The 18,838-nt window shown below is 53.5% G+C and overlaps 1 protein-coding gene and 1 long non-coding RNA gene across 9 annotated transcripts in view; one reads left to right on the top strand and one right to left on the bottom strand.

Annotated features, from left to right (window-relative positions):
* Positions 1-17,207, bottom strand: part of TRPV3 (transient receptor potential cation channel subfamily V member 3) — a 37,691-nt gene extending 20,484 nt beyond the window's left edge. For 3 of the 8 annotated variants that reach the window (XR_004972959.1, XM_036341323.1, XM_036341325.1), the window contains exons 1-7: positions 17,017-17,201; positions 14,192-14,312; positions 7,151-7,255; positions 6,904-6,990; positions 6,006-6,160; positions 5,079-5,255; positions 973-1,113 (exon numbers count right to left, since the gene is read on the bottom strand). Coding sequence is in view for 7 of the 8 variants with exons in the window: in XM_036341323.1 (XP_036197216.1) it covers positions 973-1,113; positions 5,079-5,255; positions 6,006-6,160; positions 6,904-6,990; positions 7,151-7,255; positions 14,192-14,310 (784 nt within the window). In the remaining variant the exon portion in view is untranslated. Of the gene's footprint in view, positions 1-972; positions 1,114-5,078; positions 5,256-6,005; positions 6,161-6,903; positions 6,991-7,150; positions 7,256-14,191; positions 14,313-17,016 lie in introns of all 8 variants that reach the window. The other 5 variants (XM_036341324.1, XM_036341327.1, XM_036341330.1 and 2 more) reach the window with 4 other exon arrangements.
* On the top strand, positions 232-7,991 carry LOC118672021. The gene is made up of 3 exons (XR_004972960.1): positions 232-433; positions 3,439-3,511; positions 7,692-7,991. It is a non-coding gene; the product is annotated as an uncharacterized LOC118672021 (long non-coding RNA).
* Positions 17,208-18,838: the final 1,631 nt, after the last annotated feature.

Raw genomic sequence — 18,838 nt, 5'->3', positions numbered from 1 at the left:
ATGGCATTTATCATATTCTAACATGTTAATTAACGTTATTTACTGTGTTTATTATTGATGTTCTCTTTCCCATCTAGAATGTAAGTTCCATGAGGGGAGGGACCTTAGTTTTGCTCACTGATACATTTCAAACACCTAGAACAGTACCTTCTGTACAGTGAGTGCTCGAGAAATATTCAAGAACGAAGGCAGGTGACTCACACCTGGTCACACCGCAAGCCCGGGGCAGAACCAGGGCGGGATAGCAGGTCTCCTGCGGCTCACCTCCCAAACTCCGTCCTGTCCCCTTTCTTCATCCCACCCCCCAAATGTTCCCCAACACCGGCGTCAGCCAGACCTGATACTGGGCAACGGACTGGACAAGACCTGCCCTCAAGGCCACCCAGACCCATCTAGCCCGGCTGATGCAGGAACCACCCAGAAGAGGAAACAGGTCAGTGGTTGTCAGTCAGTCAGGGCTGGGTGGGGTGAGAAGCAAGGTTGACTACAGGACAATTGTACCAGGACAATTCTTGGTGTGACGGAGCTGTTTGTTTCCGGCGCTAGCCTGGCGGTATGCATTTGTGGACAGTGGGAGAATTTTTCATACTCTCACTGTTGACTCCGCTTGCAGTCCTGAGGACTGAGCACAGGGCACAGAGGCTGAGCGGGCAGCCAGGACGCCCACACCAGTCCTCCTACCCTGGGCAGCTCATTCCCCCGCCCAGAGCCTTCTCTGCGCCTGGGACCCAGGGATCTGCTTGCTCTCCCTCCCCGGGGTGCCTTCTTAGACTCTCCCCGACTGCAGGCTCGCCACCTCCCAGCCCGCCCTCTCTGGCCCAATTCAGAAGGGTCGCCCCTGCCCCCACTCTGGACCAGGTTCTGCTCTCGGGACAGCTCAGAGCCGGCCTCCAGCCCCCAGCCCCTAGCGCCTCTCCCTCCGCCCTCCTTCCGGACCCCAAGCCCCAGCCCCAGCCCGGCGGCGGCACCCACCGAAGTAGAAGCCCTCGTGCTGGTACTTGGGGTTGAAGAAGACCCCCTTGGCGTGGGCGTTGACGTCGGCGCCGGCCGCGATGAGCAGCGCTGTGATGTCTCGCTGCCGCCGCTCGATGGCGATATTCAGCGCCGTCTGCCCTGCGGACAGGGTGGGGTGGGGTGGGGGTCGGGGGGCGCTCAGCGGCTGAGACCCTGGTGACACCCTGCCTGGCCTCCTTCCCACCCTCCACGGAACTGTGGCGAAGTAAGCCGCCTGTCTGGTGTTGGTGTCGCCAGCTGGGGGCACAGTGCCCGCGGGATGCAGTTTTGCTTCTCGTTCCGCGGCAGCACAGTCTCGCTACCACCCAGGAGGGGGCGCTCCAGGACCGGGGCAGGGGCTCTGCCTCCAGTCCCCGCGCTGAGGGCCTTCCCAGAGTGGCCTGTAGGCCCATCGGGTGAGTTTAGCAAGGCTGGTGGGGCCAGCTCAAGGCCTGCTAAGCCGGGTGACCCTTAGAACCTGAGCCTAAGGGCCAGGGGAGTCAGCAGGTGTGGAAGCAGGGAAGTGACATGACCCGAGTTTGGGGTTTAGGACGTGTGCATTTTTAGACCACTCTGGCTGCAAAACTGGAGGAGGTCTTAACAAGATCCCAGACTTATGTGGAACTCTGCTCGGTGGAGCCAAGAACCCTAAGAGAAAGAGCCCTCAGGTGGTCTGTGGGGCTTGGGGACGAAGGGGTGTCTCAGGTTAGGTCCGGGTGTCTGGCCTGGGAGCTGGGTGACTGGTGCTGGTGACTGAGGAAGGGAACAGGGCTCAGGAGCAGGGAGGTGGAGAAGGGACATTAACCCTGTTGGTAGAGCCTTCAGAACCCTCGTGTGTGTGTGTGTGTGTGTGTGTGTGTGTGTGTGTGTGCGCGCTGTATCTCAGAATGTCCCACCAGAAACAGCATTTCCCAAAGAGCTGCTGTCTTGCCGTACATAAAAATAAATTCCTGGTGGGTTAAAGAACTAAGCTTTTTTTTTTTTTAAATTGGAAAATTTGTTTATAACTAACCCATTGGTACAGAAAACCTTCTTAAGCAAGATCCAAAATGCAGAAACCATAAATAAAAAACTGACATGTTTGCTTACATAAAAATTAAATGTTTCTGTATTTTGAAAGACATCTTAAAGAAAGTTGAAAGGCAACTGGTAGGCCAGGGAAAATATTTGAGACATATAAAAGAGACCATGTATTTTTTTAAAGTCCATAATAAGAGCTCTGCAAATCAATAAAAAGACAAACAACCTAAAAGGAAACAAGAAAAGAATATTAAGAACCCCTCAGAGAAGAAAATACACATAGGCAATAAAGAAACTGAAAGATATTCAGAATCACTGGTAATCAGGAAAATGAAAATTTGAACCTAATGAATTCTATTTGAGCCTAATGCGTTAAAGACTTTTTAAAAAAGGATTAGTGAAGAGTATGGAGAAGGAGAACCTTTGTATTCTTTTGTGAGGAGAGAGTAATACTTTTTGGTGTCAAATTTGTCAAGTATTCTAATTTTTTTTTTTTTTTTTTTTTTAGAGAGAGAGGAAGGGAGAGGGCGAGAGAGATAGAAACATTCGTGTGAGAGCAAAACATAGATTGGCTGCCTTCTGCACGCCCTTTACCAGGGATCGAGCCCGAAACTCAAGCATGTGCCCTGACTAGAAGTCGAGCCAGTAACCTTTCAGTGCACAGGATGACACCCAATCAATTGAGCCACACTGGCCAGGGCAGTAACCATTCTAATTTTAATGTGAATGCCTCTGGACCCAGAAAGGCCAGTTCACAGTCTTTCCCTAAAACTCGTGTTCGCTGTGCACAGGTCATAGAGAAGAGTGTGCATCGAGACGTTCTCATAACAAAATATTGGAAACGACCTGGATGTCTGTCCACGGGAAAAGGGTGAAATTAGCCACAATACAGTTATACTCAGACTAAGCAGGTAAAGAGGAGGCAGACTTTCATATTCTGGCATGAGAAGGTGTCAAAGATGTATAGTTAACCCCCAAAAAAGTAAGTTGTAGAACAGTACAACTTATTTATCACTGCTCTGCGTTAAATAAGTAGATAAATGAATAAATAGTTATCTATTTGTATGTGCACATACACACATATGTCAAAAACCTAGGAACGTCCTCAAAGCATACACCCCATACTAATCATCTCTGGAGAAGAGAGTGAGAAACAAGCAAAGCGTTCCTCTTTAACTTAATTAAAATATTCGAATGTTTTACAATGAAATTCTATTCACGTACTATTTATGCAATTAAAAATAAATTGCTATGCTGAATCTCACTGATGAATATCTAGAGGTTCATTATGCTAATATTTCAAAAGTATGCTTAAATTTTTCAATAAAAAATTTAATTAAATCGTTTTTTAAAAAGTAAGTCCCTGAAGGCCTCTGATAAAATGCTAAAAATAATATTTTAAAAGATGTCATTGTATCCTCTTAGCAGTATAGAGAGGAAATATCAGCCTCTGCCAGATGGGGAAACTGCGGCTCAGAAAGGCCAGTTGATGCCCAAGGTAAGGAAAAGTGCTACTGTTGCAGTCCCTGATGCAAGAAGTGCCTAGAACAGGGGAGGGAAGGTATCAGCAGCTACCATCAGGAGGAAGAGTAGGGGAGAGGGTTGTGTCTGGGAAGACAGGGGTAAATGGTTCTTCCCACCATGCAGAGAAAGACTGGGTGCCCACAGCCCCCCACCAACCCACCAGCAAGACATAGATTCGCGACAGAAGGAAAGGACAAGGGGAGGCTGAGAAAGGAGAGAGGCAGGATTTGCAGCCAGGACAGCAAAGCCTTAATAGAGAAACTAATCTTCATGTAGTCACTCATTCAAAACGTATTTATCAAGGACCTCTGATGTGAGACCCCAAGGGCATCAGAGGATCCACTATGGGGAAGGCAAAGTCCATCCCTGCCCTCAAGGAGAACATGCTGCTAGAAGTAGGAGTCTGTACGTCCCTACAAGACTGACAAGAAGAAAAGAGGGCCTGAAAAGGGAGACGATTCAGGACAGAGAAGCTTGAGGCACTGGCCTAACCCTCCTTGGCTACAGGGCTAGTATCAACTCCCTAGTGACAGGCTGAAACATTATATAGCGCATTCCCTTTCTCTCTTTGCTGTGGCTACCAGGGAACTCAATGTGCAGTTCTGCACTCAGTTGCAACAATATTCCCTGACTTTCCTCTCTTCCAAATTGATAGCTTTTAGTTTTTCATAATCCTTGACTTTTTTTATGTAACAAAAACTCTTATGAAACTGTGCAGAGTTTAAATAAATAAATAAATAATGACTTTATCCCATGAGAAAAGGTAAGGGCCCAACCTAGACTCCCACCTGCAAAAAGCTGAGACGTTTCGTGCCCCTGGCATATCAGTAAGGCAGCATCCGTAATCCTTGAGCCCAACATTTTTGCCACAAGCATCTCATTAGATCCTAACGGGATGTTTACTGACTCCAAAGATTCAAATGAGGATCCACCTTACTGATTATTCACAACATATTTCCTGGGCAAGGAAACACTGCCCCAGGGGGTCTCCTTGTTCCTCCCTGGTCCATCTGAGAGAGAAACCACAAAATTGAGACCCAACTGGGGCAGTTGATAATAATGACAGTGATGATACTAATAGTTGCCATGTGTTGGCCCCGCCCAGCTCTCTAACCTCATCTCCAGCTTTCTTTCTCCATCACTCCAATGTACCTAGTTCCTTCCTATCTCGAGCCAGTGCCCTTGCCTTGGTCTGGATCCCTCTCATCGGACAGACCTCGGGTCAAAGGTCACCTCTCTGACCATCCGCCCTAAAGTTGCCCATCCCCAGTTACTTTCGGTCACATTAACCTCTTTCATTTTATTTTCAAAGCATTTTCCATATAAAATTACCTTCTGTAGAGCCATGGCCTTCATCTGTCATGTTCGCCACTGCACCCCGGTGCCAAAAACAATGCCTGGCATGTGGTCGGTGCTCAAAATTATTTGCCAAATGAAGGAAGGAAGAGTGCCGAGTGCCACGCCATGTGCTTTGGGCTTTCAATGATCTGTGTGGCCTGGCCGTCACCCACTGTCTGCACACCCCTCCCCCAGGCAGGTACCTTCGTAGGCCTCCTCGGTATACTCGGCGTTGATGAACCTGTCCAGAATGTCGTTCTCATCGGCAAAGGCGAGCAGGATCCGCACGATCTCCTTGGTGTTGGGGTTGATGTTCAGCAAGGCCTTCATCAGGCAGGTCTTCCCTGTGTCTGAGGCCGTCAGCTTGTGCATGAGGAAGTCTGCAGGCAAGATCACAGGGTGGAGCTGCAGGAGGGGCCCATAGGAGGGGAGCCCAGGGTGTAGGAGAAGCAGCCTCAGACCTCTAGACCTTGTGCATGGCCCCTGCTAGCCTCCCGGAGCCTACACACCCCACTCTCCAGCTCCTTTGCTGGCTCCTCCTTCCCAGAGGCCCAGGAGAGCCTCATCTTTCATTCTTTGGCTTCTTCACCCTCTCCCTGGCAGGAGGCAATCTTACCAGTACCCATGGCTTCCCACTGTCTAGAAGTAGACAAACATCCTGAAGTCTCCAGCCTGCCGCTCCTGGTAGCCTACAAATAGAGCTCAACGACTCGCCCTAAACTGCTACTCCCCTAGTCCCCTAGACAGCTTGGGCTGCACCATCCACCAAGTCACCAATGGCACCACCCGACTCCTTCCTCTCCCTCACTGTCCACATCTTTGAGTCCTGCCAGCGTCGCTGCCCAAATGCTGTTCCCCTCCCTCAGCCCTCCGCTGGGGTCCTAACTCCACCTGGACAGCAGCCTCCTCCAGCTTCACCCCCATCCTCCAGGCAGTAGCCAGACCATGACCCTCACCTGTCTAAGCCCCTCCATGGCTCCCCATTGCCCTCAGAGTCAGGTTCAAAGTCCCTAACACAGCACTCAAGGCTCCTCACACGCCAGCCCCACGGGACGGTGGGAGGGAAGGTGGACAGCAGGAGCCAAGCAGGGACCCCAGCCCCGCACCCTCTGCCAGGGCCTGGCACTGACCGGGCACGTCCAGGTTGCGGCGCCTCTTGCAAAGCTCCTGCAGCTCCACCAGCAGCTGCACCAGCTCCTCCACGCAGCCCTCGGACACAGCCGCAAAGAGGCACTTCTTCAGCCGCTTCTTTTTCCGCCTCTGCTCTTCTTTGGCCAGGTTTGCACTGAGGCCAGAAAAGGTTTCCAACTCACCACACGTGCACCCCCACCCCTACCCTCTCCTCGTTTCCCACCAGAGCTGCCGTGCCTACACCCCCAACTGCACCCCCAACATCTCCGCGTGCTGTCACAGTGCCTGGTAACCCCTCCATTCGCACTCCAGGCCCCTGGGATCCAAGGCATCTACGCAGTCTCCCCTTCTAATCCAAATGCAACCACATTTATCAAAATGCGTATTTGGAAACACACAGTAATGACTAGGAAGGGTACCTGTAAATACCTTGAAAGTATGGGATTAGGGGAAGGAACATTTCATTTTCATATTTTGTGTTGTTTGAATGTTTTTATCTACCCCTCCCCGCCCCCACACTCCAAATAGGCAACCATGGTAACTCGTTGACGGGTATCCTTTGTGTGTGTGTGTGTTCTTGCAAAACGTACACTTGTTTGGTGTTTCACCACCATCCTCCAGGCCATAGGCAGACCATGCATTTTAAATTTGCATACATGGTATTGCATGAAGTTCCCCTTGCGCTGCCTGCTGTAATGGATGGGTATTACTTTTACAGCTTATCAAGTGTAACACTCCCCTCCCCCAATAAATTTCCTACACATCACAGCCATGGGCCCAGGCATTTGTCCCTGGCCCCAAGAATGGTGGCTTTTTTCTCTTTCCTTCAGGGTTCCAGTGCCTGTCCTCCTGGCATCTGCCTGGTGGACACTGGGAGGAGGGGAAGGGCAGGCTCACCTGGGGCTGTTGGGATTGGATGGGGTCTCTGTCGCATCATCCTGAGGGGATTGCGGGGAGTCCATGTCATCACAGTTGCCAGAGAGGCTGGAGGGGAGAGGGAAGAGAAGGAAAGGGGGTGACTTTAAAGACGAACCATGTTAGCACGCCACAGCCAGGCCCGGCCATGTGGCTAGGGCCAGTCACTGCCTTCCTCTGGAGCTGAGGGCCAGCCGGGGCAGGAGGCTGGGCAGCGGGTGGTACTCACCACTGCCGGATGTTGGAATCCATCGGCTTGGAGAAGATGGGGGGAGAGGTCTTGGCGACTGTGGGGTTGGGCTCAAACCCTTCAATCTCCAGGAAGAAGTGCGCGCTAGGGGGACAACCAAGCAAGGCCATTAGAGCGGGGGCGGGGCCTTTCCCCTGCGGGTCCCGCAACCCTGCTGCCAAGGGTGCGGCCCTCTCCACCAGCTCCATGCTGGACTCAGGGCCTCACAGCAGCCCTGAGAGGTGGGTCTTGTCCTCTCAGCCGCATTTCATAGGTGGGCATGTGGGGGCTCTGGCATCACACAGCTGGTAGGTGGCAGAGCCTGGATTCAAAGCTGCTCTGGGTGACTTCTCACTAGAAACACTGGCTGGATGAATCCAGTGGTCTCTGCTGGGGTGGCCTGCCACCTAAGGGGGGTTTTCCTGTCTGCAGCTGCCTCCAGGTGCAAAGGACGCAGCAGGGATGGGGAACATGCCAATGGGAACTAATTCCTCCATCCCCACCCATTAGCCCCCACCCCCCATTGCCCCGCCCACCTCAGGTCTGAAGCTGAACCTTCCGGAGAAGTCCCAAGACCCTGAGATGTACAGGGGCCTTTCTTGGCGTTACACTGGCTGCTCAGGGACAGTCCCCACCCCACACTCCACCCCCTTCTATCATCTCTCATGCTGGGAATCCTTGTCAGGAAGGAAAACTCAGGAAAGCACTTTGGAAGTGGAGGTGAGGAGCAGTGGAGGGTGAGGGAGGGGCCCGCCTTCAGACACACCCACAAATGCAGACACGCATGCTCTCAGAACCCACAATCCCACACTCAGAGACACGCCTTCTCGTGACAACCAGGATGGTGAGGATCGGGCTGAGGATGACCTCGGTGGCAGCAACACCCCCACCCATGGCCGCTGCAGTGCAAGTGCTGGCTGTGCCCTGGCTCCGTGCCCTGGCCTGGACTGGGCCTCCTGACGAGGTGGCCTCTCTCCTAAGCATCTTTGCTGCCTGCCTCCCTCCCAGGCCTAGAGGATCAATACCCAAGACCACAGAAGAGCTCCCAAAGTACAGTCCCAGTCATACCAAGTTCAAGGGAGGAGAGCAGAGGAGGGATGGTGGCCCCATTCTACAGAAGGGGGAACCAAGGCCCAGCATGGAGAAGCCACTCATCCACAGTCACCCCTGAGCATAAAAGCCAAGTTAGTCAGAGAACCTGACTCCTCACGTCCAGCCTCGGGCTCATGCCACTCTCCATGCTGCTCTGCTCTCCCCTCAGCCCTCCGGGTCTGCTTCCCACTAAACCAGCTCCAGGAATTAGCTGCAGAGGGAGGCACCCAACACAGCTACCCCTGGGGTGGGGCAGGCAGGAGGGAGACCCAGGCCTAGCCTGGGGAATCCCTTTCCTCTCCTTTCCTCCAGCCACAGACAAGTCTGGAAGGCTCAACTAATCCAGAAATGGGCATAAGTGGGGTGGGGGCAGTGTCGGTTGATACATTGGCCCTCACCTTCCTGTCTCCTGCCCACCAAGAGGAACCTTCTGGTCTGACCTAAAATCATATCCTTCTTCCAAAAGAGAAGACAAAGGAAGGAGTAAACCCCTGGCTGGGATCCTAAGGCCTGGGTTCTATTCTGGCTCTGCCTCTGCCTCTGCCTCTGCTTTTGCCTCTGCCTCCTATGTGACCCCAGGTGGTCTCTTGCCATCGCAGGGCCAAGTGTCCTCACCTGGGTAGAGAATGGCCGGGTCAGATGACCCCTCAGGGCTTGGATTCTGGATCAGGAGAACGCTGGGGTAATCACTTAGGGACTGTCCAGGTGAAATGGGCATCAGAGGTCATCGAGTCCAAGCACCATTCCCCTGCCCCCTGCAGTGCCACCACAATAGCCACCCCAAAGCTATCCCTGCCTGTCTGGGCTCCTCAGCAATACATTTACTCAACAAATATTTGTTGAGCACCTATAATGTGCCAGGCACTGTTCTAGGAACTGGGGATATAGTGGTGAACACTTGTGCAAAATCTCTCTCCTCACAGAGTCACTGTTCTAGTAGGTTGGCCAAAACTGACCCCAATGATCAGGCCAGGGCACAGCACAATGAGGCCATTGCTTTTCTTTTTTAATTGACTTTTAGAAAGGAGGGGAGAGGGATAAAGAGATAGAAACATTGATGGGAGAGAAACATCGATTGCCTGCCTCCTACAAGCCTCCCACCAGGGATCAGGCCCGCAACCCAGGTATATTCCCTGCCTAGGAATCAAAGTGGCGACCTCTTGGTTCATGGGCCAACGCTTAACCACTGGGCAACACCAACCAGGCAGCCATTGCTTTCCTTGATCTAAATAATGCACTATCCTTCAGCTACAAGTTTCTCAATGCAGAAACTACAGTTGTTTTATCCTTGATTCACCAGAACCCAACACTGGTCCTGACACTCAGAAGAAACTAAATGGATGAACAGGGAGATAGATAGGCAATGAGTGAAAGATAAATGAATGAAAAGAAGAATGGCTGGTGGAATAGATGGACAGATGAGTGGATGAATGAATAGATGGATAGATGCTGAATTCATGAATGGATGAAAGGGAGGGAGGGAGAAAGGGAGGGAGGAATAAAGGAAGGAAGGAAAGAAGGAAGGAAGGAAAAGGAAAGGAAAGGAAAAGGGAAGGAGGGAAGAAAGGAAGGAAGTTAAAAAGGAAGGAAAGGAGGGAGGAAGGAAGGAAGGAAAGAAGGAAGGAAGGAAGGAGGGAAAGAAGGAAGGAAGGAAGGAAGGGAAGGAGGCTGAGGACTTAGTTGGGTGCATAAATATGTGAATAGAGAGACTGGTGAGCTGGACTAATAAGCAAACAGACCAACACAACCTTACCCTGCAAATGCTGTTTGGAGGTTGCAACCCTCAAGTGACTCCCACTAGGCTCTCAGTTGCCGGAAGTCCTCACCTCTCATTCTCAGTTTTACACAAGAAGCTGGGGAGAGGTCCTTTGGCTCTCCTCCACTCCTCCTCCTTCTCAGGGCCTCCTCCCAGAGCCCACAGGGGTCTTAAGAACGCTCCAGAAAACCAAATCATGAAAGTATCTATCCACTCCAGGCCTGGAGACTGAGGGCCCGAGGGCAGGGAAGGAGTGTGTCCTCATCTCGCCGTGAGGTGTTCTCACTGATGCTGAGGGACTGTGCTGAGCCAACAGGCTACTTACTCATCAACCCACCCACTCCTCTCCTTGTCTTGCCTGCTCCTTCACTGACTCACCCACTTACTCCATAACTATGAGTATGCTCTGCATAGGAAACCTGGGGGCAGGAAGGGAAGAGATGACCTCTCGAGAGGCGCTGACCTCAGAGATCTCAACCAGAGCTAAGACATTGTCCTAATAACTAACTGTGCTACCTGTTCAGAGAGACTATATGAGCTCAGGGGAGGAGAAGGTCCTCCCAGTTGAGGACAGGGATGGGGAAGGTTCTGTGATCTGTTGGGTGAGATTTGGGCAGGATCTTGAAATGGGCCTGTGGTTTGAGAAAAGCCCTGGAAGCAGAAAGAGCAGCATGAGAGAAGCACCTGGAAGGGAGGTAGGGGCTGTGTTTGAGAAAGGAAGTCTTTTTTTTTAATTTGTAAATTGTATTTTATTGTTTAAAGTATTACAAATAGTAGTACATATGTCTCCTTTTTTTCCCCATTGACCTTCCCCTGGCCTCCCCTACCTCACCCCCTCACACCCCCCCTCCCCCCCCCCCCCCCCCGCACATGCCCTCACCCCCCACCCCAGTGTCTTGCATCCATTGGTTATGCTTATATGCGTGCATACAAGTCCTTCGATTGATCTCTTACCTCCCCCACCCCAACCCTCCCAGCATTCCCACTGTAGTTTGACAGTCTGTTCGAGGCAGCTCTGCCTCTGTATCTATTTTTGTTCATCAGTTTATAATGTTCTTTAATATCCATAAATGAGTGAGATCATGTGGTATTTTTCTTTCACTGACTGGCTTATTTCACTTAGCATAATTCTCTCTAGTTCCATCCATGCTGTTGCAAATGGTACGAATTTCTGAAAAATGAAGTCTTTGGGGGCTTGAAAGGAGGGTGGTAAGAGTCAGGGTGGAGAGGACCCAACAGTGGGCAAGGATCTAACTCCTGGGGCAGGGAGCTGCTGGACCATGAAGGCCTGTCCCAGGCCTATCCTACTTGCCACCTCACAGGCCACCTCTCACCCTCCATCACCAGCAGATGGCAAGGTCTTGTGACATCCTGGCTCCTGATCTGCAGCAGGTGCTGCTTGCTTACTTCTACCTTCGGCCCAGACCAAAGGGCAGCACCTGGATGTTGTTCATACAGGTAAGCAGGCAGCTCTGCATTATTTCTCCTGCATTTCTGCCTCTTTGAAGGCAAAGAGCTGCTCCCTCAAGCAGCCCCAGGGCTAGGGAGGAGCCTGTCTCCCTGCTTTGTCCCAATAAATGCCCAAGTGCTCTGAGCGCCAGGAGGCCAACTCCTCCACAGCCTTTATCAGCCTCATCGCTGTCCCTGGGCATCACCTTGCCCAGTAAGATGGTCACCGTGCCAGCTACTCACAGGAGTGGCATGCTGGTTCAGGAAAAAATCTCTCCCTGATCTAGATTTCTTGATGCCTTCAATTCCACCACTTAGTTCATGTTTCCTTAGTGGTCACAATTGCCATCGTTATTTACATATAATTTTTCTTTTCTTTTTCTTTCTAGACCTGAGGAGCTCTATCCTCAGTTTTGAGGGAGATGCCCACATTTTCAGGGTCTTGGGAGAAGCCGGCACACATAACGGCTCTTAAAAGGCCTTCCAGAAGGAGAAGGGGCCACCACGTCCTGAGAAAAAGGTCACATCCCACACCCAGGCCCTTGGCTGATTAAGGCCATAGGCAGAGCAGAGCCTAGAGTTAAGTTCACGAACAGGCATGGGCTCAAAATCACAGCTTGACTGCTGGAAGAACCTGGGATTTTCCTGAAAACCTGTCCTCAATCCTGAGACTCAAACCTCCTCTGGGAACATGAGAGGGAGGGGGAGGGGAAGAGAGGCAGGAGGGTGATGGTTTGGGGCTTGGCTCAAGGATCTCTCTGCTCTTACTCAGACAAGCTCACCGAGATCCAAGCTGCCCCATGGACCTACTGAGACCTATCTGATCTCCATGTTTGACCTCTGAATTTTCTCTCCTGTGCTCCGGGATGGAGCTTCCATCTGGATGTCCCATGGGCCTCTCTCAGCCAACATTTCACACCTGAACTTGGCTTATTCCTCCTGATCTTGCCCCTTCTCCTCTGACATGCCCATCAGAGATGGTCCCATCATCCCTCCAGGTCCCCCCATCAGAAGAAGGGGATGTCTTTTGTTTCTCATTCTCCCTCCCCATCCATAGTTGATCCCGTGGACCCCATGATCATAATACCTCTCTGATCGGTCCCCTTTTCTCTACCCCTAACCACCCAGGCTCAGACCTCACCACCTGGACTTCCCAACAGTCTCTCCTCCAATCCGTCATCCATGCAGATCACCCAGAGTATCCTTTCCAAAATGCAAATTTCACCATGCCCTTCCTTTCACACCAAACCCTCTGTGGCTCCCCACTTAGTTTTGTCCACTCTCCTTAACCCACCACCAAGGCCCAGCCCCAATGGAACTCATCTCCTCAAACTCCCCCACCCATCCAGCACTTCAACCACATGGGACTCCTCACTGGTCCCTGCCTCAGACCTGATACATAGAAGACCTCAGTGATTATTACTCCAACCAATATAAGGGAAAGCACCAAGCTCACCTCTGGCCAAGAGTGGGCCTGGGACAGGGGCAAAGGAGGCAAGGCAAATGGGCCAGCCTAGACCAGTCGGCCCACCCCAGGGCCAGGGGAAGCACAGCTGGGGTGGAGGAGGGGCATTCAGGTTTGAGGGGCAACAAATAGGCTGAGGGGGTCGGGGGACAACAGTGGAGGCAGCTCAGGGGCCAGGTGTGACCCTGGAAAAGTACTTTCCCTGCTCCATGTTCCCAGCTGGGAAGTGGTCAAAACATCCTAGCCCTGCCCCGTTCCCAAGGGTCCTGTGGAGTGTTGATGACAATGAAGCTCAAGGTTACAAAAATACTATCAATGCCAACATGTGCTAGAGCAGGGGTGGGCAAACTTTTTGACTCGAGGGCCACAATGGGTTCTTAAACTGGACCGGAGGGCCGGAACAAAAGCATGGATGGAGTGTTTGTGTGAACTAATATAAATTCAAAGTAAACATCATTACATAAAAGGGTACGGTCTTTTTTTGTTTATTTGTTTTATTCATTTCAAATGGGCCGGATCTGGCCCGCGGGCCGTAGTTTGCCCACGGCTGGGCTAGACACTGACTGCGGGTCAGGCACCGGGCTGAGTACTTGGATGGCACGATCCCAATTAACCATCATCCTATGAGTTGGTGCCATTGCTGGTGTCCCCATTACACAGGTGGCGTTAGGGTGAGTGACCTGGCTGGGCACACAATGGATGTGCATGAAAATAGTACCCAGTATGGGGTCCTGACCACCTGTAATGTCAACCCACCTTTTTCCCCTTGTCTCCAGATGGCTCCAGCAATCCCTTACCTTCCCCAGGAGTCTTCCTATAGGTTCCTGCCTCAGTGCCTCCAGACACGCCCTTGATGATTCCAGTCACACTGACCTCCCTGGCTCGGACCCCTGAGTCTACGACAGTGATGGCGAACCTATGACACGCGAAATCATTTTTTTGGTTGATTTTTCTTTGTTAAAGGGCATTTAAGTATATAAAATAAATATCTAAAATATAAGTCTTTGTTTTACTATGGTTGCAAAGATCAAAAAATTTCTATATGTGACACAGCACCAGAGTTAAGTTAGGGTTTTTCAAAATGCTGACACGCCGAGCTCAAAAGGTTCGCCATCACTGGTCTATGACATGGTTTCCCCGCCCACCCGGTTATACTTCGTTGGGCACCAGGCCACTGCAGATGAGGCTGAACCTCTCCGGTCCAGCCCAGGCAAGGGCTCCCTGAGAGTGAGCACCAGGACTCCCGCACAGCACCCAGGCCCAAGCCTGCCCGTCCTACCTCTTCTTAGTGGGGGTGATCTCCGCTGGCCGCTTCTCCTGTAGGACGACTTGGTTCCCACTGGTGACGGTGGCTTTTCTGCCCATGAGGGGCACCATCTCCTTGGGGTGGGCATTCATGGCTAGAACACAATCACAGCACAGATGCTCGGGTTGACTCAGGGGCATGGAGGAGCTTCGGGGGCTTCAGACTCCCTGGGGCCCTTGCTTATACCCCTAGGATGGGGAGCTCACTCGCTCCCTTCCCAGGCCACCAACCGCTCTCAGGGACAGGGAGACTGTCCCTGAAGCTGCCCCTGCTCCCTGCCCCCTGCTCCCTACTCCCTGCTCCCTGCCCCCTGCTCCCTGCCCCCTGCTCCCTGCTCCAGCCCCGCCAATCTCCCGGTGGATTGTTGAGAATAAGTTCTGCTTTCTCTTGTTTGTTTGTTTGCTCAGCCTCACCCGAAGATGTTTTTCCATTGATTTTTTTAGACAGAGTGGAAGGGAGGGAGGGAGAGGAGAGCGAGAGAGAGAGAGAGAGAGAGAGAGAGAGAGAGAGAGAGAGAAACATCAATGTGAGAGACACATTGACTGGTTGCCTCCAGCTCGTGCTCCGACCGAGGCTGGGGATCAAATCTGCAACTCAGGTACATTCTCTTGACAGGCCAATGCGCTAACCACTGAGAAACACCAGCCAGGCCAAATGCTGTTTTCTCAATGCTCATCTCGGATTTTGTGTTCAGAGCTCTCCATGACAGAACAGGACTTGTTACCTCCTTTGCTCTAGACCAGCAGTTCTCAACCTGTGGGTCGAGACCCCTTTGGGGGTCGAACGACCCTTTCACAGGGGTCGCCTAAGACCATCGGAAAACACATATATAATTACATATTGTTTTTGTGATTAATCACTATGCTTTCATTATGTTCAATTTGTCACAATGAAATTGGGGGTCACCACAATATGAGGAACTGTATTAAAGGGTCGCGGCATTAGGAAGGTTGAGAACCGCTGCTCTAGTGTGCTCCTAATGACACAGCTTCAGCCCCTCTGGTTTCTGGATTTCTCAGCACCTGGTGGTCTCTGTAGCTAACACACTGACCAGCTCTCTCTTGCCCACACAAAGCACAGTGCAACCAGCCTTGTGTCTGTCTGTTCGCGTGGAGGGAGCAACTGAGGAGGCAGCCTCTCCGTCCAGACCTGCTTTATTGACAGTCAGTGTGGCTGGATTGCGCGCTGGTGGGAGGGAGATGCTGGAAAGAGGGACCGATGCATCTTCTAAGGAGACTGGAGGAAGGACAATGCCAAGGCCAGGGGTCAAAAAGTTGAGCGAGTGGTAAGGAGCTGGTGTGGTTGTTCATGGGGAGCCCCGATAGCAAGAGGCTTGGGAGCAGGATGGGTCAAGTTGTGAGGACTGGACGCCAGCCAGGTGCTGTGGCAGAGCCCCAGGGCAACGGGGAACATGGGAAGGCCCCGGGGTACATAGGAGACAGCCACCTTGGAGAGAGCAGGCTGCGTGTGGGACGGGGAAACCAGAGGCGGGGGCCAGGGGAGGCTGCTGTGGGGGCCATCAGGATGGGAAGGGTGGGCTGGCCATGGGAAAGGGTTGTGTGGACAGGAGGTGACTCTGTAGTTAATGGGGGCCATTCTCAGCTCGAGCAGCACTGAGGGAACTCCCTCGGAGTCAGGGAGGTGGGGGTGAGGGACAGGTTTCTGTAAGAGCCCCGTTGGGCGGAGTGGAACTGAGGCCACTGGTGATCCTGCCCCAAATAAGAGAGCTTCCTGGAGGAGGTGTCTGGAGCAGGCTGTTGTCAGACTGGAGTGCGGTTTACAAATGTCACAGCCCCTACACACACACACACACACACACACACTAAAGGTGAGCAACCTGGGGAGAGGAGGAGTCTTCACCGAGGCCTTTGACCAGAAGTATGGGCACCTCGGGGCAGGGAGCTCAGAGGAAGCGCCTTAAGGCCAACCAGGTGCAGCAGCCCATTGAGAGACCATTGTAAGCGGCCAGATGCACGGAAGTGAAGGCCAAGAGTAAAGAAGAGGGATGAAAGGCCTGTTTCTCACGCCTCCTTGAGCCTCTGTTTTCTACTCTGAGAAATGGGCTGAATGGTCCCCAAGGGCCCTGTATCTCTCTGCATGCAGCCGTCTGCTCCATCCTCTCTCCCCTGGGCCCGCCCATGGGTGTGGGCAGCACTGGGCAGCTGGGCAAAGTGGCTCAGGAAAACTCGGACTGGGACATCGGCAGCTGTAATTAGCTCCCTGAGTCACCCAGGAGGCCCTGCGTTCTCACCAGCCAGACTCTCGATGCCGCAGCATCCCTCTCTCTGGATCAGGCTTCCACCTGGGAGGTAGGAGGCTGTCTCCCCAGCCCGGGCACTGTCCACAGGCCCAGGGAGCCCCTCGCCTCTGGCCCGGCACCTGTGGAATGAATGCCTGGGCCCTGTCCCTCTCCGCTCAGAGCCGCCTCCCCCCTCCTGAAGTCCCATCACTCCTGCCCACAGAGCCGCATCCCTGGGCCTGCTGGAAAGACAGGCACCTCATCTTGGCCCTGAGAGCTGTGAGGTTCTCCCTCCCCAGATCCCCAGCCCTCGGGGAAATCGGGGAAAGGCTCCAGGCTCCATCAGACCCTGTGCTCTGGCACACGCCCCAGGGCCAAGAGCTCAGCCCAAGTCTGGCTTTGTTCCCCCTGCTAGAGGCTCACACTCCCTCCAACACTTGCCTGAGGCCTAGCAACAAAGGGTGGACATGGCCCAGAGGACCCCTTAGGCCCTCTCACTGGGTTCCCCCTGGACTCCCCCGGGCTTTGAAGGGCACTGGCTGCCTGTGTGGCCACTCACCTGGTGAGGTCGGGTGGTGGTGGCTGCCCTTGCTCTGAGATCACCGCATGCCCGGGGCCCAAGGCCCCCCGGTGGGGCACTGGCTGAGGCGGCGGGAGGCTCTCATCACAGGTAGAGAGATGGCTGGAATGAGGCTTCAGAGGCAGAACTGGCTGGGCCACCTGCCCTCGGCGCCAGGCAGGCCACACCCACCAGCCACAGCTGCAGTGCCCGCCCGCCCACGTGCCATGCCTGAGTCACCTCCACGCCCACACGGCAGCCTCACCCTGACCCAGGAGAAGGTGAGGAGGCAGCAGGTGTCAAGGCCAAAGTTCTGGTCCCAACTCTTCCCATCAGAAGCCTCCGTTTCCCCATCTGAGAAATAGGAGCCATCCTGCCTCCTTCCCAAGGATGCTGTGAGGAGTGAGACTCTGCCGGCGGGAGGGCCTAATGCACAGTCAAGTGCTCTGTCCTGACCCCTCCAGGCAAGGCCACAGCTGAGGGCTGGCCTGAGTGACCTCAAGGTGGCCAGCCCCAAGGCTTGGTATCAGTCCTTCAAAGTCTGGAGCCAGGTCCCCTGAGAGACAGAAGTCCCCGTTCAGTGCTCCCACCAGAAGTTATGCACCACAGACCTTGGTGTCAGACAACCTCACCCATTTCTTACTGTGTGACCCGACAAGTCACTCTCCCCAGCCTGTTTCCTCGCCTGTGAAATGTGCATAATAAAGCACCTTCCCAAGTCACTGAGTTCCTGTGGGGATTAAATGGGAGGCCACAAAAAACAAGGCCCAGAGAGAACAGAAAGAACTCCATAAGTGCTGACAGCTATTAGCCATGATTGGTTTTGTCATGCTGATCCATTCTCCCAGCAACTGCGCCGGACACCAGCCTCCCAGGCCAGAGCATCTGGGAAGACTCCTGCCCACCCCCCCCCCCACCCCCCCCCCCACCCCCCCGCGCTCTGGCCGCAGCTGTGACGGGGGCGGAGCAAGGCTGGCTGGCCCTGCCTGTCTCCACGTCTCTCGGGAATTACACACCTGTTCCCACAGGCGAGATGGAACTGGGATGGAGCAGGAAGTCTCTGGTGACAGGGATAGCACTGGTGACGGATGCAGCGGGGACTTCCCCTTGATCCCTCATCATCACCACCCGCCAGCCTGGGGAGGGGCAGGAGGCGGGGTCAAGCTTCTGACATGGGACAGCAGGCCCCGTGCCCAGGAAGGAGCAGGAAGCCTGGCTTGGGGCCAGCAGGCCTCCGGTGTGCGTGATGTAGGGGCTGCTTTCGTTGTTTAAGTCAAAGGGGGTCTCGGGTTCCCATGCGCACAATTCAAAACCTCATCGCCGCCTGGAATTCCACATGAAAGCTCCGTCTTGGACCAAGCCTAGTCCTCCCTCTATTACTCAGTTAATTGCCCCTCCTGACGGAGTCCCTCATCCCTCCTGGCCGGCTTCTGTCTGCCTGAGAACCCTGGGGGCAAGGCCGTCACCAAATGTCAGTGTTTATGCTTTGCCTGGTGTCAGCACATTTCCCAAAGGCCAGGCTGGAACTGGTTAAAAAGGCCCCGTCACCCACCCAAAAGGCATGCACTGTGCTCAGCCAGGAGTGAGGCCAACGCGCTCTGCTGGGGGCGGGAGCAGGGGCCACGTCCCAGCCAGAGACAGAGCCATGTCCCCACGCCCACCTCAAGCACATGGAGCCAGCAGCTCCAGCCCTTGGGCTGTCTACACTCAACCCCATGTAATCCCACACACGGCGACAGCCCAGGGGGACAGGCAAGGCAGGGAAGCCAGGGGCCAGGGTGGGATTCAGAATGGAGAAGGTGGTCTCCCTCCAGGAATGTGG

Source organism: Myotis myotis, unplaced genomic scaffold (assembly GCF_014108235.1).
Source record: "Myotis myotis isolate mMyoMyo1 unplaced genomic scaffold, mMyoMyo1.p scaffold_m19_p_17, whole genome shotgun sequence".
NCBI lineage: Eukaryota > Metazoa > Chordata > Mammalia > Chiroptera > Vespertilionidae > Myotis > Myotis myotis.
Note: the sequence above shows the minus strand (reverse complement) of the source record. Positions and strands in the feature narration are given on the sequence as shown.